Source organism: Lycium barbarum, chromosome 1 (genome assembly GCF_019175385.1).
Source record: "Lycium barbarum isolate Lr01 chromosome 1, ASM1917538v2, whole genome shotgun sequence".
NCBI classification, from domain to species: domain Eukaryota; kingdom Viridiplantae; phylum Streptophyta; class Magnoliopsida; order Solanales; family Solanaceae; genus Lycium; species Lycium barbarum.
This window is the reverse complement of record NC_083337.1, coordinates 158,755,688-158,781,420: the sequence shown is the minus strand read 5'-3', so window position 1 is coordinate 158,781,420 and position 25,733 is coordinate 158,755,688. Positions and strand designations below refer to the sequence as shown.

General features: G+C 35.9%; 5 protein-coding genes across 6 annotated transcripts; 1 reads left to right on the top strand and 4 right to left on the bottom strand.

Moving 5' to 3' along the window:
* Window positions 1-1,004: 1,004 nt before the first annotated feature.
* LOC132600729 (NAP1-related protein 2-like) lies at window positions 1,005-8,156 on the bottom strand. Of its 2 annotated transcripts, XM_060314070.1 has the most exons (10): window positions 7,929-8,154; window positions 5,581-5,703; window positions 5,439-5,489; window positions 4,849-4,920; window positions 4,633-4,746; window positions 4,483-4,544; window positions 3,581-3,662; window positions 3,348-3,404; window positions 3,215-3,256; window positions 1,005-1,273 (listed from the first exon to the last, which is right to left on the bottom strand). In XM_060314070.1, the coding sequence occupies exons 1-10, from the start codon at window positions 8,037-8,039 to the stop codon at window positions 1,211-1,213; spliced, it is 777 nt and encodes a 258-aa protein (XP_060170053.1). In that variant the 5' UTR covers window positions 8,040-8,154; the 3' UTR covers window positions 1,005-1,210. The 2 variants fall into 2 exon arrangements, with proteins under 2 accessions (XP_060170053.1, XP_060170063.1); XM_060314080.1 differs by lacking the exon at window positions 4,849-4,920 and having other exon boundaries at window positions 7,929-8,156.
* A 4,298-nt stretch (window positions 8,157-12,454) lies between these two features.
* On the bottom strand, window positions 12,455-14,424 carry LOC132625178 (protein PHYTOCHROME KINASE SUBSTRATE 3-like). Its single transcript, XM_060340037.1, has one exon. It carries the CDS (start codon window positions 13,966-13,968, stop codon window positions 12,619-12,621), a length of 1,350 nt encoding a protein of 449 aa, XP_060196020.1. The 5' UTR covers window positions 13,969-14,424; the 3' UTR covers window positions 12,455-12,618.
* A 1,123-nt stretch (window positions 14,425-15,547) lies between these two features.
* Window positions 15,548-20,961, bottom strand: LOC132600712 (probable methyltransferase PMT2). Its single transcript, XM_060314048.1, has 7 exons — window positions 20,424-20,961; window positions 19,136-19,793; window positions 18,492-18,702; window positions 17,798-18,086; window positions 17,064-17,453; window positions 16,287-16,364; window positions 15,548-16,077 (listed from the first exon to the last, which is right to left on the bottom strand). Exons 2-7 carry the CDS (start codon window positions 19,784-19,786, stop codon window positions 15,843-15,845), a joined length of 1,854 nt encoding a protein of 617 aa, XP_060170031.1. The 5' UTR covers window positions 19,787-19,793; window positions 20,424-20,961; the 3' UTR covers window positions 15,548-15,842.
* A 1,027-nt stretch (window positions 20,962-21,988) lies between these two features.
* On the top strand, window positions 21,989-22,635 carry LOC132617022 (glutathione S-transferase U9-like). The gene is made up of 2 exons (XM_060331869.1): window positions 21,989-22,333; window positions 22,375-22,635. Exons 1-2 carry the CDS (start codon window positions 21,989-21,991, stop codon window positions 22,633-22,635), a joined length of 606 nt encoding a protein of 201 aa, XP_060187852.1.
* Window positions 22,636-23,304: 669 nt separating this feature from the next.
* LOC132600705 (large ribosomal subunit protein eL34) lies at window positions 23,305-24,989 on the bottom strand. The gene is made up of 4 exons (XM_060314035.1): window positions 24,831-24,989; window positions 24,585-24,664; window positions 23,630-23,739; window positions 23,305-23,527 (listed from the first exon to the last, which is right to left on the bottom strand). The coding sequence occupies exons 1-4, from the start codon at window positions 24,907-24,909 to the stop codon at window positions 23,434-23,436; spliced, it is 363 nt and encodes a 120-aa protein (XP_060170018.1). The 5' UTR covers window positions 24,910-24,989; the 3' UTR covers window positions 23,305-23,433.
* Window positions 24,990-25,733: the final 744 nt, after the last annotated feature.

Below are 25,733 nucleotides of genomic sequence, written 5' to 3'. Positions count from 1 at the left end.
TTCTACTATTTTTGTACAACTCATGTATTATTTGCAAGTTAAAAAGAAATACAACTTGCAAATAAATGTTATCCAAGAATGAATAAAATATATGGCTCATTGAGCTTTCTTCTATTTACTTGTGTTCATATTTTTACTTTTATTAAGTTAGGAATATACCTAAAATATACTAAGAATATACTTATAAGTATATTAAGTTATATAGTATACTTAAACATATATAAGTATATATAGTATATATAGTATATAAGTAAGTATATATAGTATATAGTACATATATATAAGTATATATAAGTATATATAGTATCCATATATGAGTATATATAGTATATATGTATACAATATATATATTAAGTTATACCTATATATAAGTATATATAGTATATAGTACATATATATACATATATATAGTATATATATTAAGTTATACATATATATAGTATATATATTAAGTTATACATATATATAAGTATATATAGTAGTATATATATTAAGTTATACATATATATAAGTATATGTAAGTTATACATATATATGTATACGAAAAGCACTATTCTGTATTGCTGACTTGCTGTTAGTCAGTAAATATTTAAACTTTAATTATAAAGTTGTATAACATATATAAATATACCTACAATATACAAATAAATACTATAACATATATATATTTATATAATACAAAAAACAAACAAAAAAAAGATTTTAAGCACTCCAAACCGGACCGGTTTGGAGTTTAAAACCGGTAAACCGGAACCGGTTAAGCGGTTCCGGTTTTTTAACCGGAACCGGCCGGTTCCTTAACCGGTTACCGGTCCGGTTCCGGTTAATAGGCATAATGTTATTTACTTAATAAGATGGGTATTTTCCCCATTAAACGTCTTTTTCTTTTCATTTTTGCATGGAAAGAATCATGAAGGTAAAAGAGACGTATTCTAATACTTAAAAAATAATTATAATAAAAGAAAAGGTTAAAGAAGGAAGAAGCAAATGCTAGAAAAAGCTCATTGAAGCCAAAAGTAGAGTCACCACTATATGTAATTCCAGATTTGCTGCAATATCCCAAGACTCTTTACAGCAAAAAGAAGAGTCACCGCTACATGTAATTCTAGTTTTGCTGCAATATCCCAAGCCTCTTTACAGACACCCAAATCCCTGATGATTGAAACACTGAAGAAGCGAACTAAAATCAAACACAATGCCCATTAACAGTTCATTTGTCTTCTTCATCGTCTTCATCTTCATCTTCATCTTCATCATCTTCAGAGCCTTCTCCCTGCATAGGAATTCAAATCAAATCAACCGATCCATACCAGGACAGAAAGAACATCTTTTATATTAGTGCTGCCAACAAATAAAAACAGGTATAAGGTTTTATGCTAAATTAACTGTCAGCTCCCAGCAACACACAACTTCTTTTCATCTAATATAATTTAAAATAAAAGGAAGAACTTTATGACTGTCACTAAATATCCACAACTAAACTAATGATAGGTTTACTATCTGAACGACACATTCATCTGCCAAAGAGAATGATGAGCATTGCAGTGATAGACCCCTTAACAATTCTTCAACCATAAACAATCTCTGCTTTGTGTCCAGAATATATGCTCAAAGCCATATTCGGTCAAAGTACCTAATGCTCCTTTATATCCTTGTCAAGCTCCAACCTTGCAACACTAAGAGATAGGGGCACTAGCACAGAATTGCAAATTTTCATCCTCATGTTGTCCGGTAGAATTGGAAATCGAAGTTCAAAACAAAAGCAGTCTTTCCTCCTTCCTGCGGTGAAAATCCCAACTTTTGAAGAAGTTACATATGCTCCACTTTTACCTCCCTTTGGCTAGGAAACGGAAACAACATTAACAAACCCGCTACCTCCTCTCATCCTAAACAAAAAGTGTAAGCTTCCAACAGGTGAACTCTCTCCATAGGCCCAAGGGAAAAAACAAAGAAAAGGAACACAAATTCTTTGTCAAAATAGATACTTATTGTTCTCAAAAACAAAGATATATTCACCACCAAAAGAAACTTTGTTCTTCTGAAAGTAAGAGAGTCCCCAACCAATACCCTCCTGCCAGGTAAAACCAAAAGCTATGGTTTCATCCTCTTCCTAATGATGCAATCGTTGTATACAAAGTTAAGGTATTTTCATTGAATAGTACCGAGAAGGTGCTGGAACAAATGTATTTACAAAAATGGAAGAATCCCCTAATCCCCTTTATGATGCACTAAGGGTATGCTGGCCACCTCCCAAAAATTGCACTTACAAGTAGATAGTAATTACAGATTCCGTCAAAAATTGCACTTACAAGTAGATAGTAATTACAGATTCCCAAAAACATAAAGAAGTATACAGAACTTGATATCCACCCAAAACATAAAGAAGTATACAGAACTTGATATCCACCCAATTTCTTGTCGGAGTGCAAGATAGACAAAGTTCTGGTTAAACCCACAGCAGAAGCAAAAAGCTTCCATGAAAGCTAAGATGGAAATGCAGGATGAATCTCTTAAAACAGAAGTACCACAAAGAACTATATATTGCTTGCAGAAAGTTATAATGTTAGTATTCTCATTGCTCTACATTTAATATGCTTTCATATATAGTTGCAGCTCTTACGTTTTCAGTAAAATCCTATAAGTCGCTTGGAAGGACATTTCAAAATGTTAACCAATTACACTACCAAACGCTGACAGTGTGTGCTTCTTCTAGACATACATTAACAGAAGGTAAGTTCTTGAAGAAGCGATTAAAGTCAACAACCTTGAGTAGACTTCTCCTACTTGACGTGATAGTTGAAGAGGGAGGTAGGAACAAAATTATCCCTAGCAAAATAAGTTCTTCAGAAAAAACCTTTAAACTACACACTGGAAACCACTATGTAAAATCTGAAGTCAACACGAGTAACTCAACTCACAAGGACAAATATTGACTCATACAGCACCAAAATCACCTAAGGTAACAACCAAGCAGGGCCGAACACTGGAATTCTACTACTGAAGTACGTTGCCAACTCAAGCCACAATTAGAAACTTTTTCCCAACAGTCCTCTTTCACCCTCATACCATGTGGGCCAAGGAAAGAAATAAATGTAAGCCCAAAAGGACATGTTACAACTTACAGCCATAAATGACTAAGTATGACTTTATATATCAACTGATGTGCAATAGTTATGAGAATCTTAGCAATAATGAAGCAAGAATGTTGCTTTACCTCACCACCTTCATCACCCTCAAAATCTTCTTCAACAACCTCCTGTAGTCAAGTAAATCTCGGATAATGTTACCTGGTTTAAAATGCATGACTAAATCTTGATTAATAGATCAAGGAAAACAAGGGAACTGACATTGCTAAAATAAGTCAAAGGGTCTGGCCACAAGTCATCCTTGATTATTTCAGCAACCTACAAATCAGAAAACAAAGGTATAAGTCTGAAAACGCAAATCCTATGCACCAACACCTAAATTATGTCCCAAACACCCCCCCCCCCCCCCCACCCCCAACCCCCAAACCCATAAAAATAAAAAAATAAAAAAAGAGCGAGAAAATCTGAATTATCTGCCGAATATTAGATTTTACCTCATCCTGAATATCCAGAACCTCTTTTTCGTCATCATCACTGTCATCGTTTTTATTGACTTCACTAAACCAGGTAAAGAAGCTGTGCGGAAAAACAAGGGAAAAGCATCTGAGCTAGGATGACCATGCATATGACATTTAGTTTTATTTACAGTACAGCTAGAACTGAGAGTACATAAGACAAAGCAGCAAGCACGTGTTCAGTTTGTGTACCAACTTAGTACCAAGTGATTGCGACTATATGAGGATAGTCACAGAATGTTCCAGACGAAAAACTCAGTAAGCGCACAGAGTTGTAAATATTTTCAGCACAGCTGCATTAACCGCCAAATTTTCCATATTTTGCACTAGTACTATTTGGGAACTCAATTAGATTTTCTCAAGAAGATTTTTGCCAGAAGGTTTATTAATATTTTTTGTTATAAGAAGTTCTTATTTGTCGAACTCTTATATAGTTCCTGAATATGTAACTTCTTTTTCAAAAAATTCATCAACTGGATGTCCGTAACCAAAGCGAAATTGGTGATTTGACTCTTAAACTTTGATCCTGTCATTTCTTTTTGTGATCGAAGGAGCAACATATCTTGTGCTCAACAACATAGTGAAGTAAACACATAGCATCAGGCAATTCTGTCACTACTGGAACATAAGTAGGTTGGTATATGTTATTTCAGAGATCAGACTAAAATGAACCAGTTATAGGTGAGCTTTAGTAAGAAATGCGATAATCGACAAATTTCTATTCCTAAGTGGAGATCATAACCGGGTTTAATGTGGTGAGCAAGCCTATTTTTCCCGTCCATAGATCAGTTACAAGTTGACAGACTTGTTAAAAACAATTGATAGCCTACAAAAAAAAAAAAATTAAAGTCCTTAGACATGCTAGATAAAAGTAAGCTGACCTTTCTTCTGCATGGGACCGCTTGTTTCCTTTCTTCTCTTGAACAACCCCCTTAGGAATGCCCTTCACGAGACAAACAACATATATAGTGAGAGGAAAAGGATAAGATAAAGATGTGTAACAACTGTCAAGTAGCAAAGTGACGACTCACCTTGCCTTCTTTCCATTTTATTGTTGTAGCTGTAACTTTTGTCGATCCATCTTCAAGGATGGTATAGGTCTTTGAAAGCTTTGAATTTTCAAAAAAAGGATTGGGCTTAAAGTTCTGTGAGAAAGAAGAGGAGTCATCAGCATTCTGCATTTTCCAGCAAACACAAGATGTCTAATATACTTATTAATTTCATTGTCAAGAGAATGGCGAACTCACAAACGTGATTGAATAACCCAATTTCACATCTTTCGAGTCTTCCACTTCAATAGAACTTAAGAATTTGAAAATCTAGCATGAATGAAGGCAGTAACATTATGAGATGCAGATCAGAAAATCTAATAAATTTCATTGCTACTTAAGCGGATTTTTTTTTTTTTTTTTTTGGTAAAGTAAACAAATTCCATTAGTAAAGGCATCAAGTAGATGCAAAGTTACAGAGAGAAACCTAAGCTTCAAACATAGAGCTGCATGAAGCTAGATTGGTGAGCAAAAAACTGTGCAAATAGTCTAAACCTATGCTACCTTAGAAACTCTGCTAAATAAGAGTCAAGGAGCCAACAAAATCCAAAAAGTTATCAACACTGTTTACAGGAGTATGGAAATGCCAACTAAACAAACTAACTAAGCAGATTCCTTTCAAAGAACTGGTGGGAGTTGATTTTCCATCAAAGCATCTATTGTTTCTTTCTTTCCAAATACACCAGAAGATGGCTGCTGGGATCATTCTCCAGATCCTTCTGATGGACTTGTGCTAATTAAGCGGATTTTTATATAAGAAGTTTATATGCAACAAATTGGAATCAAACCTTTTGGTCCTGTTCAGTTAGAAGGTCGCCAAGAACAGGATGACTCAAAAACTGCAAGCAAATGAGATAAAGTTATTGTGTAAAAATACGTCAAAAGTTCAGAAACATAGAGAGAAAAAAGGATCAGGATGGAACCACTAACAGCAGTCAACCAGAAGTCAGAAAGAGAGTTAATGATATCATTTCTCTTATCATAAACAGGCTTGCGGATCTTGTTGTACTTCCGTTCTATTTCAAACACTTCGTCAGTTGCTTTCTCGTTGATCTGCCAGTATAATTTTTATCAGTTAACATGTAAAACCAAGAGCAACCCATCTTATCTTACAGTTAAACAGCATAAGAAAAACTTCTAGCAAATTGTTCCAAACTAGTTATTGCGAACCAGTAAAAGTTGATAGTTCGCCGAATGATTAAACTGTTGGCGTGCACTGAAAAAAACTAGGACACCAGGACACTGCCAGTGATATCATGTATGCATTAGTTGCATACAACATACAAATAAAAAAATCCCATAAGCGCATAGATTTGTAGGTTGTACTCTTCATATACTCTTCAGATACGTGAACATGAATTTCAATTTGTTGTGGAGGGAGCAGAGAAAAATATGTAGAGAGAACAATGGGGAAGGGATGGAATTGGGGGGTTGGGAGGGGGTAGACACTAGCCTGCTGAATCCTACGAGAATATCTCCGTCTATTAATTTTCCTGGATTCCATGTATCTGTATCATGATCATTAATTCATTATATAAAGGCGGAACCTAGCAGTTCCGGAAGAGAGACCCTTAGAACTGAACTATAACCGTATTGGATATAACACCTCAATTCAACGGAAATTTTGGAGAAGCTTTTGGACTAGACTTATTTATTAATTTAAAAAGGAAAGAAGCTTCAATATTCACTTGAACAAAGAATAAGCATAAGACAAACAGCTCACATTATTCTAATAGCAATTACTCCCCAAAATCTTTTGAAATAAAGTTACGTGCACTTTTGTTCTTTTACAGGAAATTTAAGGTAGAATATGACCAGCAGATATCTCTCAAAGTTTTGTTTCCATCTGAAAATAAAACAGAAAATGCTGAAAGATTTTTCATCATAATATGTTGAGGAATTTATCTGAAAATATTCATAGAAATATGCTTCGATGAGGTATGGTAGTTGGACATCGATACATCCCCAAGGAAGACAGGACTCTTTATTATTCTTCTAACATTCTATACACCACTGAAGTGTCAAAATTCTTTGAAACATAAGAAACTAATTGGAATTAACACATCCGATAGTTTCAATTCTCATGAAGGTTTGAAGCCAGAATTTGGACATTTTACAAAATATAGCAATAAGCTAATGGTCACCTATCTCTTTTCTTTAAACGTTGAATGGTCACCTATCTCTTTTCTTTAAACGTTTAATGGTCACCTATCTCGTTTTTATCAGTTAATAATTGTCACCTATCCTGTTAAGAACAATTTATAAGCAACTGAAAATGTTAGATGCATACGCCATAAAACTAAAAAGAGATTTTTTTTTTTTTTCGCGCAAGACCAACAACTTTTGTTTATTACCTTGACTCTTGTGTTTCAGCTATCCACTCAGTTCATTCAATGAAATGCGCTGCGTGGCCTTCTAAAGCACAATTATCTCCCTAACGAGCTCACCTATTGGTGGAGTGTCATTCGGAGGTACGATGAAATAGCTTCAAGATTGCTCTCATTGTCAATTCAACATTTACGTTTCACCATATAGTTTAATAAAAGCACCAGTTTATATCCACGCTAGAAACAAGGAACCATAACATGTTCTTCCAAAAATTCTCATGTCAGAGTCATAGACAAACCAGACAACTTTTGGAGCAATTTTAGAACACATACGAGGATGTTCAATACATTAAAAGCTTACTCGGTCTTAACAATGACAAAATAAAAAATTAAGGAGTGCCAAGATGCAACAAATTAAATTAAAGACAGCCGATCATTCGACCAACTATATCGACAGTCCTGAAAAAACAAAATTTGGGTCAGCTACATGGACCTTATCTATCCATCAGCTGTATTCTGGCCCATTTTATCAACAGTATAAGTTCAAGAAACAAACCCCCCCCGCCCAAGCTCCAACCAAAAAAAAAAAAAAAAAAGACTTTCCATTCGGACAACCTGCTCTACATTGAAATTAACAGTTCAACGCACTACTTAGCGGGAATTAACTAATCTTAGCCACTAGCTAATTCTGTAAAATAAAAATTTAATCTTTTCTTTGAGGAATTTCTAGTTTCCTCTACACTAAAAATTGAATCTTCTCTTTAAGGAATTTCTAGTTTTCTCAACAATAAAAAATTGAATCTTTTCTTTTTAAGGAATTTCTAGTTTTCTTTAAACTAAAAATTGAATCTTTTCTTTAAAGAATTCTAGTTTTAGAGAATACTAGTAAAAGACTACCAAGTAATGGAATAAAAAGGGCTCAAATGAAGTGAATGGATATCAAGAATTTACCTTCTCAAGTTCATTTTGTATCTCATGCAATTTTTCTACAGACAAAAAAAGTTTCTCATCAATGTTTTTTTCCTCTTCAACTTTCTGTTTTTTCCCTTTGTCAACCACCATTATTTTTTTTTGCCTTCTCTATAACTATAATATAATACAGCAGCTGAAGAACAGAGAGTGCTTCAGTGTTTTTTCTTGATTGTGCTTAAACCCTAAGCTATAACCTGTCTGTTTTGAGATATTAAGGTTTTAGGATTTTGCAAGCCAACAAGGAGATGACACGTTTGTATTTGTACGTTTGCCATAACGTGTGGCTTTGACACGTGTCATGTGTTACAATATATTAATGGAATTATTATTGCAGGTGAAAAAAAAAATACTCCTATTAACTATCACAAAATGATGTATTTATTCCGATTCGGGAGAATGATCAGATTGATGGACTAGTAAAAGTTTTGAAAATCTTACGTGACGTAAATTTTGATTAATTGGATAATTTTAGATACGTTATGCATAGGAAAGAATATAAATACATTATATCATAATTAAATTTATGAATTACTCTCTCCGTTTCAATTTATGTGACGTTTTTTGCTTTTCGAGAGTCAATTTGACTAAACTTTGAAGCTAAATTAGATTAGATTAACTCAATATTTTAATATTAAAATTTATACATTAGAAAACTACATGAAAAGTACTATAAGTTGCAACTTTTCTCATATCAATTTGGTGAAAAAATACATCTTAAAAATATTGGTCAAAGTTCATGCAGTTTGAATCTTGGAAAGCGAAAAGTGCCACATAAATTGGGACAGAGGGAGTATTATGTTTTACGTACTTTCACCTTGTTTCATCAAATTTTCATGTTTTGTTCAACGTGAACAACTATTGAAGATTGCAGATACATGTTGGAGGTCAACAACGCGATTATTATCCACATTTCGAGAGAGGCGAATAAGTGTGCCGACTTTTTGGCAAATGAAGGTCACATACATGCAAAAGATTTGCTAGATATGGGAGAATGCAATCAAGAAATGGAATTTTTGCTCCTAACAAATTTAAGTAGTATAGCTTATGTTAGAATTTTTAGTACTTACATTGTACCCAAAAAAGTGGAAGTACAGGAATCTTTGCTCCTTTCTGTACCTTTTTTTTGGTGCATAAGCTAATTAACAAGAAAAATAGAAACAACCCAAAATCGTTTTACGTGAGCAGATTTAGATGTATTTAGCCCAACAATCTTTCCATTTGGGCTTACGCTGCTTGTTACTTGCTTTTTATCTGGAATGAATGGACTGGCTAAGGAAATTAAGGCCCAAAGCTAAGGTCCCTTCTGATGTTGAAGAATAAGACTGAAATTACATCTCTTTCAAGGGAGAATAAAATTAAGATCCTCCTTTATCTTTTTATCCTTTCATGACAAGGACGCTTATCTTTATTGATGGAGATGAACTAAGAATAACATTTATTGTCTCTCATGACAGCTGAATACTCAAGAAGTACTCTTTCATTCACACTATTAATAATAGTTTATTTTAACTAGTTAGTTACTAAATTGTTTATGTTACCAAATTAAACCTTCTGAGTTATATGTGATTGAGGTCACCTAGTGTAATGTACTGTTGATACAGATAAACTATAACTAAATTAAAAAGTAAAACAGTCAATGGCAAAGAAATTCACTCATGGGCAAGGGAACCACGGGTTAAAAAGTAGCCCAAATCAACTAGTACTTCAGTCATCTTCAAACCTTAACTATGACATTGACATCCAACTTCTAGTGGTCCATTTGTACAAAACATTCCCATAGCTAGGCCCACAAGTCCATACGAGTAGAGCGAATTTCCACCCTCAAACTTGAGAGCCAGATATAGTCAACACTCGGGGCAGATCTACACGGTTACATGTGGGTTCACGTCAATCTAGTAAATTTTGTTCAGACATAGTGTATGTATTAAAACTTTACTAAATACTTTAAATATTTAATGGTGAATTCAATTATTATTATATAATTTGAGATCATTATAGAAACTCTTAAATTTAAAATTCTGAATCCGTCTCTGAGTCGACACTCTGCTAGCTAGACATTAGTGGCACAGGTGTGTGTAGTACTATTGGCCAGATTTTCATCAATGATATACACTTGTTGACACCTATAGAGCAAATTCCACGTACATCCAGTAGTTGCAGAAAAAATTCGAGACAATCTTTTGAGAATGAATATTTAGTTTGATGTCTTCTTCATGCAATAAAGGCCTAGCGCTTTCTCTATCTTCTTTATAACTTTGTTGACAATAACCACATATCTCCGTATGGAAGTTACTTTTTCTATCATGATTTTTTTTTTCCGGCCTGATTCATCTTAGAAACAGAGAACATCCAAACCTCCAGATTAAGTAGCTACATCATGGCCTATGTTTCACACCCCCCCCCCCCCCCCCTTTAAAATCTTATACCATTAAAATTATTTTTATACTTTATATGCTCCTTTTCATTATCAATTTATAATATAGACTTGTTTCACATCATGGAGTTTCAAATTCCACAAATTTAACTCCTAGACATTTTCAAAGACAGGGCCGTAAAGTGGCTAGCAGATGTTATTTTTACTATTTTGTCTCGACACTCGCCCTGCGGAACCATTGAATCTAATACCAATTTGTTGGTTAAGCTTGCCTAAATACATTCATAGTAATATCTAATATGGCATGCCACTGCACCATATGGAATATCTTTATCCCTTTGTATGTGATTTCTCTTTCTTATCAATTCAATATAAAATTTTGTTCGCACGTCCAACAATTACAGATATCTCCTTGTTTGCTTTATTGCTCACCAGATTTTTGGCCTAGAGGATTGTTTGGTGAAAATGAGAGAAGAGGACTTGGACAGCCCCATCTTAGTTGTTGGATTGGTACAAATTTGAATGTTGGTACCCAAGTAGCTTTCAAGCACATTTAGGCCGCATGAGGGTCATGTGCTTTTGTCATTCCCTTTTCATCATACAAATTATTAAAACTCATTCTATAATAATAATTCTACTCTTAAAGTTCCCCTTTAATACCCCTAATTACATCATAACTCATCTGCTTCTACAGTTTGGATTCGTTAACTGATTGAACACGTGGTTCCTGTCGGGAACTTACGGAATTTCTTTTGTGGGTGTTTTCAAATAGGACAATTGAAACTATTAAACTTTTAGTTTAATGTCTCAAGATGTTCGTCAACGCTTATCCTTTGTACTTGTTTTGTCTAATATGCCTATTGCTTGTGTCAGTCTTTCTTTTGTTTTCTAACTAGTAACCAATATTTAGCTAAGAGCTTCATGGGACTGTCTTGTATATGTATGTTCTTAACCTAAAATTCAGGGGCAAATAGTTAGATGGACTTGTTCATTGCACCTAGGTATCAAATCAGGGGCAGGCCTGCCATATATTCTTTCTTCTTTTTGATAACGATGGTGGTCGGACCAACTTGGGTGCATTCCGACTATTTCACTGGATACTTGCTACCTCTCACGTGCTACATATAGTATAGTAGAGGTAAGGTACAAGGGATTCATCTGAACCCTCATCGCTGGAAACTTATACTCCCACTATATATACATGGTCAATAGTATCTTTTTAATATATATATATATATATATATATAGTAGTTGTTGACTTTTTTTGGTGAAAATTCAGGCTGCTCCACTGAATATTGTAGATGGATACTATTGGTTGCTCCAAGTTGCATGACTGCATGTACCCAACCAAGTTTTGTCAGTTCTTTGACGTTGGTCACTGGGACAAGTACAGAATTGCAAAGTCTCAAACCTAAAGATCAAAAGGTTGCCAATGGAAAAAAGAGAAAGCAATGATCCCTTGGTGGCGTTAGTTAAAAGTCCAAAGGTGTATCTCAATTTGAAGCAAGATTATGTTTAGGTAGGGCCTTAAGCCTCCTAGTGTTTGACATTGGTGCATGCCAACTATTCTAAAGGATTTGGATTTACTGACTCACAAGCAGTGTCATAACCAAGATTTCACTACAGGGAGTGAAAACATAAAAAAATAAACGGATAAAGAAGTCAGGGTGATTTAATTTATAGTAATATACATAAAAAAAAAAGTCTACATACTTACCAGTGTAACTTTTAGCAAAGAGGTGTTAATTGACAACCGTTGAATGAAGGTGGCTCCGCCGCTGCTCGGCAAACCTGTCTAGAAAAAGTAGCTTTATTTTCCATTAGGGGCTCAAATAGGATGAACACCAACTATAATATCAGGTGAAAACACAAGGAAAGGAAAACATAAAACAACTAAAATGCCTTTTTGCTTTAGACAAGGGTGGCCTCAGGTGACAATTTTTAAAAACTTTATACGCTAAACTGGGGCTTTATTGCCTCTCACTGAAAAACATCTTTACTTTCATGTATTGAGGCTGCTGTGTCTTTTCTTGGCAAAAAAAGATAGTGATATAAAGCTTTGTTTAATAACAAGATAAGTAGTTAAGTGGAAGACAAATTAACTAAAATAATCAAACTAATTCCTTCTCTGTTGAAATAAGAAAATACCAATTCATTACTAAGATATTACAAAGTACAAACTCCTAAAATATCAACTGAACCATTTATTTCAATACTCTTATTCAACATGAAAATACATTGGCAAACGAACTATAATGAGTACTAATTAGGGAATAATTATCTAGTGGTAAACAATTAACCGCGCTGGTGATGCTTTGTCTTCTCACTGGTCTTGTATACAGTTTCGACCACACTTACTGCTTTGTGGCTCTTGCAACCTAAAAGCCCGCCTGGACGCGGGGTTTTTTGATCTTCTTTGCCCACTGCATTCTTGGTTTTGGTGTTTTTAGCATGACCATTATTGCTAATTCTCTTTGCATCATAATCCGAGATAACTGATGAGTAATCAGCAGCACTAGCTGTGATGACACTCCACTCAATACTGGCTTCACTTGGTGCATACTGAGTTGTTGTTGGAGACATGCAGCCAGGGACGTAATCACTAGTTTTTGAGTTCATGTTGTGTCCATATCCACAAGTGGATATATTCTCAATTTCGAATAAATCAGAGCTAGCATCACTAGCCATGTCATCGCAAACTATGCTGCTTCCTATGGTTGTAGTAGTGATGTTTTGTGCTGCTTTAGGAATGGCGTCCCAAGTTAACATGGAGAGTTTCCTTTCTAAATTCACTGCTATGTCTCCTTTTCTCATTTTGCTAGAGCCAAACACTTCTATCGATTTTCTTGGCTCTCCGATGATTGGATCTTGATCATCCGAGTGTTTTTTTACTACTCTCAACTTCTCGTTCACAGAAGGCGTGCCAGAACTTAATGCAAAATTACCTGCTGAATGCTTTGATCCTGGCTGGGAAAGTCCACGTTCCAAGGTTTTATCCACATAGACTGCTTTTTTGCCCGAACACGGTCCTTGACAACCAAAGCTGGCAAAAAATCTCCTTCCTGTCATCTTGTTCTGCTTTCTATTTCTCGGAAGATTTTGTAACAGTGCACTTTGGCTATTAAAACTGCTTGCTTCTGAACAAATGCTTGGAGTTCCAGTCCGAGAACTGGGTTTCACGTGGGGCAGATTCACCGTCCCTTTGTTTGTCTGCCCCCCGTACTTCACTCCAGTTGTAGGGATACCGGCTCCATATTCCAGTTTCATGTTGAAATACTTGTCAGCTCCAAATATGCTAAGTTCCCCATCTTTCGACTTGGTTCTTTCGTGGTGTTTCTGAGAACCAGCCAAAGCCTGTTGTGGAAAAACAAATGCAATAGTAGGATCTTGAACTGGGGCCGCACCTGAGGTCTTAAACGCGAAGTTGTCTCCTTCAGCTTTGAGATATGTAGAGAGAGACTCAACACAAAGATTGGCAAGGTTGTCTTGAGTGTTATTTGAGGATGCCTTAATAGTAGGTGCCTTAGTAGGATAAAGCTCATCATAAGTACCTCCTAGTTTGTGTATAAAGCTCTGATCTTCAGGGTTGCTGAGGTAACACGAAAATGATGCTACCCGACTGGTTGCATTATCATCGGTTTCCATGGAGACAAAATGGTTCAGGTATCTTTTGTTTGATGAAAAATTTAAAAAGAAAGTTTGATCCAGAAGCAACAATTGCTGGGAGGAGCTGTATCTGTTAAAATCTTTTCAGGTGTGGAAAAGTTTTATGACAAGGTCTGAGACAGGAAGGGACAGAACAAAACTCACAAATAAGAAGTTTACCAACAAACAGGAGATGAAAGACAGCAAAGATTAGAAAGCTCACAACCTATAATAGAAAGGAGACCATAGACTTGTATAGCGTAGCTAAGGAAAATGGTTGTGAAAGCTATAGATCAAAATTCTGATTCAGTGTTTGAGAGAAGCTTTAGTTTTTCGCTTAGTACACAAGCAGCGTTATATAACTTGGCTCTTTATTGGAGCCTATGGGGTTGTATAGCTCTAAAATGGTGGATCCTACATGTTTGGAGAAGCATAATATTTGACAGTCTTGTCACTTCTTTCTAATTCTCACAAGACATATAATAGTGATTTTACAGTACTTCTGATGTTTTTTGACTAATGATAAGATCTTCCATCGAACTCCGCCTGTGTGAGCTCGCTCACATTGCCGGTCCCAAGCCCGGATAAAGGAGGAGGGTTGCCGAGGGTCAATCGGAAACAGCCTCCCTACCCAGGTAGGGGTAAGGCTGCGTACATCTTACCCTCCCCAGACCCCACTATTGTGGGATTACACTGGGTAGTGACCAAGATAAGATCTTCCATCTTTTGACCTTACAGTTTAAATGGTGATACATCACTTAAGAAAGTATGGATATGAATCCATGTAAATATGTAATAAATGCTAACGGGGATTGGCGGCAGATAAAGAAGTGGCTACAAAAGAAAACTCAGAAAAACAAAAATAAAGTTGCGCCACTCATTCAAGTGAGCCCCCAAAGTAGGACACCAGCATTCACATCATAATGAATTCTGATGCATTGAAATTCCATTTCTTTATTCTGAACTACTAGTCCACTTCTTTAGGTAATTCGATCATTTGGCTGTTCTTTAGTTGTATCAAGATTACAAGCTGATTGTACATTAGTGTTTTCTTTTGGCTGCTATGTTAGATAAATGCCAAGTTGACTTACCAAGTACATCAACAAAAAATGGAAGAAAATAGTCAAGCAGGTGCTTGCATCTGTGTTCCTTTACCGAGTTGCATTGATTTTGAACGCTCAATAGGCCATTCATTTTTCTGCGCTAATTTTTAAAAAAGAGCAGCCAGTGCACTAAGCTCCTGCTATGCACAAAGTTCAAAGAAAAGCCAAATCACATTAAATCTATTGTACGCAGTCTTATCTTGCATAACTTACCATTGCGTGAAGGCTCTCCCTCTAGCCAGCCACAGTAAGGAATTGATTGACTAAATCTCATGTGCTTTTTCATTTTGTAATCCCTAAAATTGAATTTGGTCCATTTCTAGTCTTGGCATCATATATACAATAAAGGAAAGATGAATTTGCAAACATTTTAAATTTGTAGAGAACATCAAAGAGATAAAGTGATTTTTTACCATAAAAACTAAATTTACTCGACTGGAATTACAAAAAAAATCTGAAAAGGATATGGTACAACCCAGGAATGAACTAAAGAATTAATGGCAATAGTGTTAATGATAATAAACAAAGTTAAAAAGGAGGCCCTGTAAGAAAATAAACTAGCCATGAGTAACCTACTAATATTTCTGCTCTGCAACCGCCAAAAATGGAAAACGAAAAATGGTTAGCATGACAATTATCAGAGTTCTCTCCTTCAATCACCAATTCTGAACTCCAGTGGTAAAAGGATAATATCAACTCTGACAGTGAACTAAATACAGCAACATTGGCTGCTCTGATATTATCTGCCAAAATGCTGCCTAGTAATGCTATTCAATCCAAGACAGTTGAGCTGTTATCACCTACAGCCCAATATCTTTTGACAGCAAATAGAACCTTTTCAGGGATCAAAGGACCATCCTCATGATCCACCATTTTTGTGTTCCACCTCATACTGGTCGCGATTCTTTTCACTTGGGTGAGGACATCTACATTGTCTCGCAGTATGACTGCACCTTCTGGTCTAAGAATCCTATCCATCTCAAGTAGAATGTCTTCAGCATTACATCTGCATTTACATATGCATAATTAGCAAGTTTAACAATATCTAACTTGAAGCACGTATTGGTTGAGTGTTCCTTATTCTCATTCGCTGAAACTATTAGCAGTGACAGATTGTCAATACCAAGTGGATATTGAGTTAAATTCTAAGAGGAATGAAAAAGATATGGCAATCATCTTCCTTCTCCTATGTAAGAATTAGTATATAGAACTTACTTGTCTTTGTATAAGCTGAAAACTCCATTTGCATGAATAAGGTCATATGTCCGAGGATATGTAGAGAAGGCTTCACACCTGGTTGAAAGTCGGAAAAAAAGATGAAATAAGAAACCTCAACATCAAAAAAAGAGAGAAAAGTCAAATCATATGAGGGGAGGAGAAGGGTCAGTGCATAAATTTGTAATTTTAGCAATCACAAAACTCAAGATGCGATATAAAAAAATCTCTAAATTAAAAGTCAAAACTTAAGCTACCAACACCCTACCTTCAGAAGAGGACAAATGAAATTTTGATGTATTCTCTGATACAATGAATTAAACGGTCATATAGGGACTCGGGAATCATCAACTAACTACTTAGTGGTAAAACTGACTGGAAATTGATGGCGTGACAATTGAGTGGAGGAGAACAATGTAATGAACATAGGAGAAATGAGAATATTACTTTAAGAAATCCAGATTTACAGAATCCCGAGTTTTCTCTGAAGGACAAATTATTTACCAGTGTCGGAATGAAAGATGCTCGGATAGAGAGGAACAAGTAGAGGATTCATTCAGCCAAACCCAACTAGTTTTGCAGTGAAAAGTAGTTCCTTGACTGATTAAATTAAAAACAATAAGCTTTGCATTATTCATATGCAGTTCAGCTAACAGCCTGAATGAGTAATCAAACTTTTCACATGTTCTCGCTTTCTACAATCCACCATCAAAAAGAGAACAAAAGAATAGGTAGGAATGATGCTAAATTCCAATGAGAGAGTTTTTGAGAGTTTACCAGTCGTGATATATTCCAATCAAGCCTCGTTCATATACAACTCCAAGAGTGTCTTGTTCAGCTATAGTTGGCACAACATTCATGACCCATAACTTGGGTGATTCAAGTGCTGCAGCAAAACTTCCAAGGCCTGCATTCATATCCATTATATTTCGATACCTCCCATTGTTGAGGATTTTATTAACTCTCTTATAAGAATTCACGTGCTTTTTCCATAACTTGTTGTCCTCCTTAAATGACTCAACAGATAATCCAGGGACAGATCCACTTGCTATTCTCGGAGGAACAGTATTAAGTCTATCTGGAAACGGCTTAAGTTCCCCACCAGCAACCTCGTCTGAATTAGTTGTCTCAGGATAAGGAGTTACACATGCCTCCATCTTCTTATACCTAAATCCCGAGGATATTGGTTTTATATCAAGTAATTAGAAAGCAATCAACTTATCCAAATGACCAAATATATCACTATAACTCACAGAGAACACATAAACCTCAGATCGTTGGTGGATATTCAAAATGTTATGCAAATAAAGAATTTGCTGTTTTTCATATCTTTCTCCCGATATCTTTGTGCATTAAAGACGGCAACTAGAATTTTAAAGCAAGTACTTGAGACTTTAGCTAATATGCATCGACTGATTGAGGAAGAAAGAAGACAATCTCCGTCACTTTTGGCTATTTGACATTTGGAGATCTTGATTAAATAATAGTAGATTAAAAGGTGCAAGAATTACCAGACATTTTCTGCATTCGAGGATTCGCATAAAGTTACACGAGAATCTCGTTCGCTGCAATACTCATTGTTTACTCTTTTTCTCCATATGGCAATCTCACCTTTCTCGTGCTTTTTTTCCCAGCAGAGAAGTTCAGCCATTTCTTCAATCTTTCTCTGTTCTTCCTCCAGCTCTTCTTTGGGACGTTGCCACGCTTGATAATTAATCCGCCAGTTGATTGGAGGACCTGAAAGTACCCAGTAGCCCCCTGGTCTGAGCACTCGGTCAACCTCCATCATGTACAGTCCATCTATTACGAAAGTAGAATTTTGTTAAGAACAAAGGAACAAACCGAATCAACGTTTCCAAAAGAACCATCGAATCACATAGATATACGTACTGGTGCAGACACTCCACAATGAAGTTTCTCATTTGACTTGGCATCATTACCAAAATGAGAATTAAAAACGCGTATTGATTAATAAGGTGAATATTATGGACGCATGGTAACTTTGATTTTTCAAGATTAGTGACAATTTTCATAAAGATATTACTTATGAGGATTGAAGGAGCACTAAGCCAGTGATGTTATCCTGCATTTCGGTAACTATTGCAAGAGAAGGAGCTACAAATTTACGTTTGCAAGTGGACATGCATCACAAATACAAGTAGTACAACCGTAAGAACAAAAGTCTGCAGAACTACAGATCCTTACCATTTGCACCCCATGGAATCAAACAACGTGAACAATGCGCCATATCAAAAGCTCTAGATGGATATGGCAATTTTATGGTTCCAAGCACACCAATAACTGCTGGAACACCTCTTTCCAAAGCAAATTGAACTTGGGCTTCATGCGAGTCTCTGGGCGCGAAGGACATAGTTAGAACATTCTTTTTGAAAAGGTATGCACCCCAACTTGCAACCTAAGATATCACAAATCATATTCAAACATTACAAAGTCCGAACTGGTACACAATAATCAAACACCACTTTGGAAAAACAAGGAATTAATGCAAAATTGTACGGAACTCAATCCCAAAAGATTAAAATTACAGTCAAACATCTCTATGATAGTCATCCTCTATAACAATATTTCACTATAACAGCCAAGTTTTCTTTGGAATCGGTTTTTCATGTTACGTTATATTATATGTTCTCTATAACAACATTTCGCTATAGCAGCCAAAAAATATCCGGACAAATGACACTGTTATATAGAGGTTTGGTGTACTAGATAAATAAAGCAACAGAAAAGATGAAGTAAAATATTTCTGTATGTAATGAGTGACCTCTTGAATTTCAAAGCATTAAATCCTAGTAAAAATAATGCAGAATACTGTGCAAGCTTTGACTCACCCCGCATCCAGTATCCAATGCAGTTCGTACAGTACCATTGTCAATCGGTATAACAGAAGCAAGCTGATCAATATATGCATCTGCTCCATTGGGAAACTGTGTTCCACCACCTGGAAATCTAAATACATTGCCTTCATATTGGACCCAATTTTGCACTGCCTTCTCAACTGTTAAGCTCTTATGTGGTGCATTTGCGAAAGGTACATAGTCACGACTCTTTGGCCACGAAAAAGGAGTCACGTATCCTTTGGGGGCGGGAATGAGACAATGCAGCTTCTCTTCATCTGGAGGACAATGTCTCTCCCTATAGTTCATATTTTCTCGAGGAAATGTCATAGCTCGCATTTGATCATGACATGGCGTATAATCAACATATTGCTCGCCACATGGCTCAATCTCCTTGATATCTTGTTTGGGATCATCAAAGGAGGTGCTTTGATTCCCGTGGTGAGTTTCATACTCCAAATTGGGGAGGATACCGCAGTCTTCTGCCTTCTTAGTTATCTCGAGAGCTATGCTGTCTCCCTTACCAAAACCGCTTCTTTGCCACACTCCAAGAACATAGAAGAAACAACAAAGTGCAGCTACGATAATAAAGGATGATAAAGAGCTTCTACTTCTGTTATCCCCTGGATTTCCTTTGGTTGCCATGGTTGACCTGGAATTGATACTTCAGATTTCGGACTACTTAATTGGATGCAACAATGAAGCATATGAAATGAATTTGACTGAACTATACTCAAATGGAAGGAATCATTAATGATATAGAAGAAGCAAGAGGCACGAAGTTCACTATCCCCTACTATAAACGAAAGTATTATATTTCTCATCTTCCCTTTATAAATTTGATAGCGTCTTCCCAAAAATCTAAATGCTATGTTATGTCATTTAACCAAGAGGAACAGAAGATTATTCTGGTATTTTCATTTAAAAGTGACTTTCCATGGATAAAAACAAAGACAATGTAGTATATCAATTTCGACGAAGTTCTTCTTCTCACTTTTTGTCTTTATCCTGGACATGCAATGTTAGAGTATAGCACTAGATGAATCAAGGAATAATAAGAAAATTGGAATTGTTGTTTCCCTAATTTTTACTTCAAAACTAGTCCTTGAAGATCTCAACAAGAGAAAGAATCCAGACAATAATCACATCAAACAAAGGCATAATCCAAGGTTAATTGAGTTAATATTCTCGAATCTCAAAAAACGATTAGCGAAACATAATCCCATACAAGAAACATTGGATCGTACTGCATGTAAATGCATTTGCATAAAAGAAATCTTACTGGATTTCAGAAAAGCAGCAATCTTGCAGTTCCAATTAGATTAAATCATTGTATCAAGAATGGATAAACAGTTATGTTCTTTGTTTTGGTTAAGGGGTGTGTATAGGGGACAACACTTAGTTTTTTTTTTTAGTACTTAGTTTTTTTTTTAGCACGGATTCTAAGGAGTGACCAATGGAGTTTGGGACAATGGACAAAACCAAATCCGATGATATCAATGAAGGGGAGTGAATATTGTTGTTTTTGTTGTTATTGTCCATTAAATATTTGTCGTGTCGATTATGACGGTTTAAACAAGAAGAAGAAACCAAATTTCCCGCGAACCAGGGACTCATGCTTCCTCTCAAGTCTCAACCAATCAACTTTGACTTTTCAAAAAAATATTTTTTTACACTATAGTTTTTTCCAATTAATTTGTTATATCATGTCATTTACTTTAAGTTTTATGTACGTTGGTCTGTTCTGTTAATCTAATTGTATAAAAAGTTGTATATCGTCAATGCACAAAGGTTAAATTCATAGGTAAATTCGTGTACCTCGCCTACTATATATACTGCATTCTTGCCAAAAAGAATTAAAGATTTTGGAGTGAGAGTATCAAACTGTCTAACTTCCATAGGAATTCACGTAGAATTCTTTGAAATATTTAAAATGTAATTTATATAGTTAAAAATTATATAAATAGCACTATACTATTGTAGATCACAGTAATTTTGAATTATAATGAAAGAATATTTTGACCAGTTGTAGCCAAAAAATAAATGCGTCTATTCAAAGAATAGAGATGGATGATCGTACCGCCAAAGAATAGAGATGGAATATTAGTACCGCCAGGACATGTAACAGGCATGAGTCTAAACACCGGTTAACTCTTGTACATATATATATATATGGCACTAGTATCTGATTAACCAAAAAAAAAAGAGTTAGCTAGCATCGTTGGTTGAATTTATATCACAAAACAGTAGTTCCCCGTACTTGCTTGTGGTAACATAAAACTACAGAATTAATATTTTTTTTTCCATTATAATTCTTAGAATTTCAATGACAATTCAAGTAAGTACATTTCAATGAAACGCGTCGCTACTTAAGAGCCTGTTTGGATGGGCTTATACCTATAAGCTGGTTGCAACTTATAAGTTAAAAAAAAAAAATTGGGTAGTCTAACTTATTTTTTTGGCTTATAAGCTGAAATTTCAACTTATAAGCTGTTTTAGATAAGCTAAGTCAAATGGGTCCAATTATTTTTTTGAGCTTATTTTAAGCACAAAATGACTTTAAGCTGACCAGTCAAACACTCAAAAAAGCTGAAAACAGCTTATAAGCAACTTATAAGCCAATCCAAACGGGCTCTTATGCATGAAACTTTAGTGAAACCTGTGCAAGACTTGCGAAATTATTTTATCCTGCTTTGTCAAATCAGTTCTAATATGACACTCTCAACTGTTTACTTCATCAATCACGTAAATGATCAGTCCTCCAAGATAATAAGGTAAGACGTTTGCCTATGATGGCTCATTAGCCCTTTGGGGATTAAAGAAGTGACAACAGACTTGGTCCAAACTATGCCAAAACTAAGCAGCATCTGGAGCAGAAATCAGTTACAAGAGAAGATGCAAGAGGAGAACAAGTTAACGCTTCTAGCAAACAATAGCCCACATTCGAAGAGAGTTGAACTTGCTCTCAAGTTCAAAGGCATATTTTTAGAGTTTGTGCGAAACAAGAGTCCTTCTCCAACACAACCCAGTTCACAAAAGGGTACCGTGTTGATTCACAATGGTAGAGCTATTGTGGAATCACTTGTCATCATTGAATATATCGATGAAACTTGGAAGCATGAACCTAAACTACTGCCAATAGAGCCTTACGACAGAGCCAGAGTTCTTTTCTGGGCTGGTTACATCCAACTGGTGAGATTTTTACATCAGCTTAAAGATCTTTCCTCGTCTAGATTTTGTTAATTTGTGCTGCCTGTATCCTCGGTTGTTTGACAGCATATCCAAGATCATGTTTTCCCAGGGAGAAGCACAGGAAAGCGTGTGACAAACTGTGGAAGAGACAACAAGTGCTGGAAGAAGGAATGAAAGGTCGCAAAATCCACAGAGAACAGTGGGATGCTCTGGATATCATGATGGCTGCAACACTATATGCTTACAAGGCTCAGGAAGAGGTTCTTGCCGTGAAGATTCTCCACTCATATCTTCCTGGGTGACAACATTACTAGAGCAGACTGTCGTGAAAGAAGTTATTCCTCCATATGAAAACTTGGTTTCGTTTATCAAGATCTTTAGACAAAACATACCCAAGTGCCATCCAATTAAAAGCACAGTACCGTTCTCAGATACCAAATCCCAACAAACTTTGTAACTAAAATAAAAATGTTTCCACTCATGGCTCCAGTGGCTTACTGTAAAGGACAAGTTCAGGTCCCAGATAGTCATATAAATTTGTACAAAGGCACATCACAAATCCACATACCGTGCAACCTTTAAATTTAAATTCAAGGCTCCAAAATTTTCCCCCTTAATCAGATTAATATACCAGTGTGCACAAATTTCATGCTCCAAAAATCAACAAAACACTTTGGATTCACTTGTATACATCTCTGTTACAAGCAATGTGTATAAAGTGAAACTACTTGCAGCTTCATGAGTAACAAAATGTCAGACGTGAGAAAGATGTCCTTCAATCAAGAATGGAGGACCGACCACAAGCATTTCAGACAATTCCCACATCTAATTGCTTTTAGCACATTGCTTTCACCAGCCAATGAGTCGCTCATAGTAATGACTCACTAGCAAGAAGAAACAGTCTGATATATTAGGTAACTTAAGATAGACTAACAACCAAATTCATATAGAAAAGCAATGGAATCAAAATATAACCAACTAAAGCAAAATGCTCCTCAAATTGTTGTAGCAATCAAGTCACTTGTAGCACACATATAGTAAACACTTGAATGTCAAAATTTCATTAAAACTTAAAAGAAGATTCCCTAAAAACTCTCTGCTTAGCTCTTAGCTGCCAATTTTTCTTTGGTTTTTTGGATCTTCAAAACCTTCTTAACAATTTTTTGCTCTTCCACCAAGAAAGCTCGGACAATCCTGCAAATCCAACATTACCCCCAATTAGTCAAGTTTAACAAAAGAAAATGAAGGAGCCATATAATAGACATGGCTAATCCAACAAACTTTAAGAGAACAAACCTTTCCCTCACTGCTCCTCCAGACAAAACTCCACCATAGGCACGATTCACAGTCCTCCTGTTCCTAGACAATCTGGATCTCTTATACTCTGTTGGTCTCAAATGTGGAATCTGTAATAAAGCAAAGCTTCAAGATTATTAAATTTCTCTAAATGCATGAATAATTAACTACCGATTATTCAATAACCTTCTGAGATTTGATGGATTCCGTAATATAAATTTTTAAACAGCAAACACAGGATGAAGATTATTAGATCCATCAGCAGGGCTGACAAGCGTTAAATGCCAAACATCATGTACAACTATTAGACTGAAAGAAACCACATGATAAGATAAAGTTGGCACTAGTCAAGCAATAAATTTTGATTATCAAGGCCTGAACCTCCTCCAATTCTAGGGAAAAGAATAGCAATCTTATCTTTGGATTAATGTAGAACATTTGTCATTCATTAGACGAATTGGAAATACATAATGATACCATATTTCTACTCAATCTGACAGTAAAGCGATCTTATTTTAGAGGCACAACAAAGATCATCCGACCGTGGAATTGACCACAATTATTATAATGGACAAAATGAAAAATGAATTGAAGCAGAAGAGACGTTTTAGCTTTCAGTCGGAGACAGAAACCATCCAAAGAAATTAAACAACTCCCTTAAACATGAATAGAAAAGATTGAATATAACTATGGACCCATAGCAATTCTTGCATAAAGCTGCTCAAGTACAGACAACATCAGAAACAGCGCCAATTCCTAACAAAGAATGTAAAATGCAGCTCCAATCCTAATCCTGTGGGGAGTACAACAGCATGTAACATTATAGAAAACATACGGTGAACAAGATGCAACACAATGCAATCATACCACTGAAGGCATAATGCAAAGCACAGCTCTGGAAGCAGAAAAATATAAAAACTTAAGATCTAAATGACGGAGGAAAGAAAGGCATTACCCCCTGAATCCTCTTTCCAGTGACGGGGCACTTAGGACCACTAGCCCTCTTCTTGGTTGTCTGATACACCAACTTCCCACCTGCATCCAAAATCAATCCCAAACTAGCTAACATCTCTATTGATTTTTCAAACAACTTAATAGATTGTATGTCCGGCCAAAATAAACAAGTTTGACTCATTGTACCACATAGATTGGGAGTAGGATGAATCACAAAAAAATAAAAGTAAAGAAGTAGGTATATTACCAGGGGTTTTGACGACACGGTGTTGGTTGGATTTCGTGGCATAGCTATGGCGCTTCCTGTAAGTCAGTCTCTGCACCATCTTTCCTACCTTTCTCTCTCTTTAGGACGGGAAGAGGCAGTCTTAAGTTTTGAGGTAACTACGTTTAAAACCCTACTCCGGAGTTTGCCCTACATCTGACGGCTGGTTACTAATAAATATATTTGGACGGTTATGATTGACCATCATTTGGGCCTACGTTACTCTTCGGCTTCAATCCAACCCAACTAGTTATTTGGGCTGTTATTTTGGGTCGTAAACACAAATATTTTGGGCTTCAATCCAATCCAACTCAGTCAGCTATTGACTTTTATGCCAATTGCCCTTCTTTTGGCAAACTTTTAGTTAAGCCTCTTAACTAAAAGTCTTTTCCTAGTTATGTCTTATGGGGCAGACTTTTAGTTAAGGCTTCATTAAAAGTTTGCCTATAAGTATGTCGGACCCGGCATAAAGTTATTAAGGAATTACCAAATTTATGTCGGACCCGGTATACTTATGCCAAGTCTACCCATAAGGCATGAGTTTTCCGGGTTCGGCATAATTTTGGTAATTCCTTAACAAGTGTATGTCGGGTCCGGCATACACGTGACCCAAACCTTGCCTTGCAATTTTTTTTTTTTATTTATGCTTGAGCGAGGGTTCGAACCCAGAACCTCATGATTTCTGCGTGAACGCTCAGGGTTGCAAGGGCAAAAATTAAATACCAGCAATATGAGGGGCATAATTTAAAGATCACAAATATAAGGGGCAAAATTTAAAGACCACCCCAAAAGAAGGACAATCTGCGCAAAAAATGACTTTTATAAATCTTTTTTTTGTGCGGATTGGCCTTCAAAGGCACTGACCTAGTCTTTAATTTTTGTCTT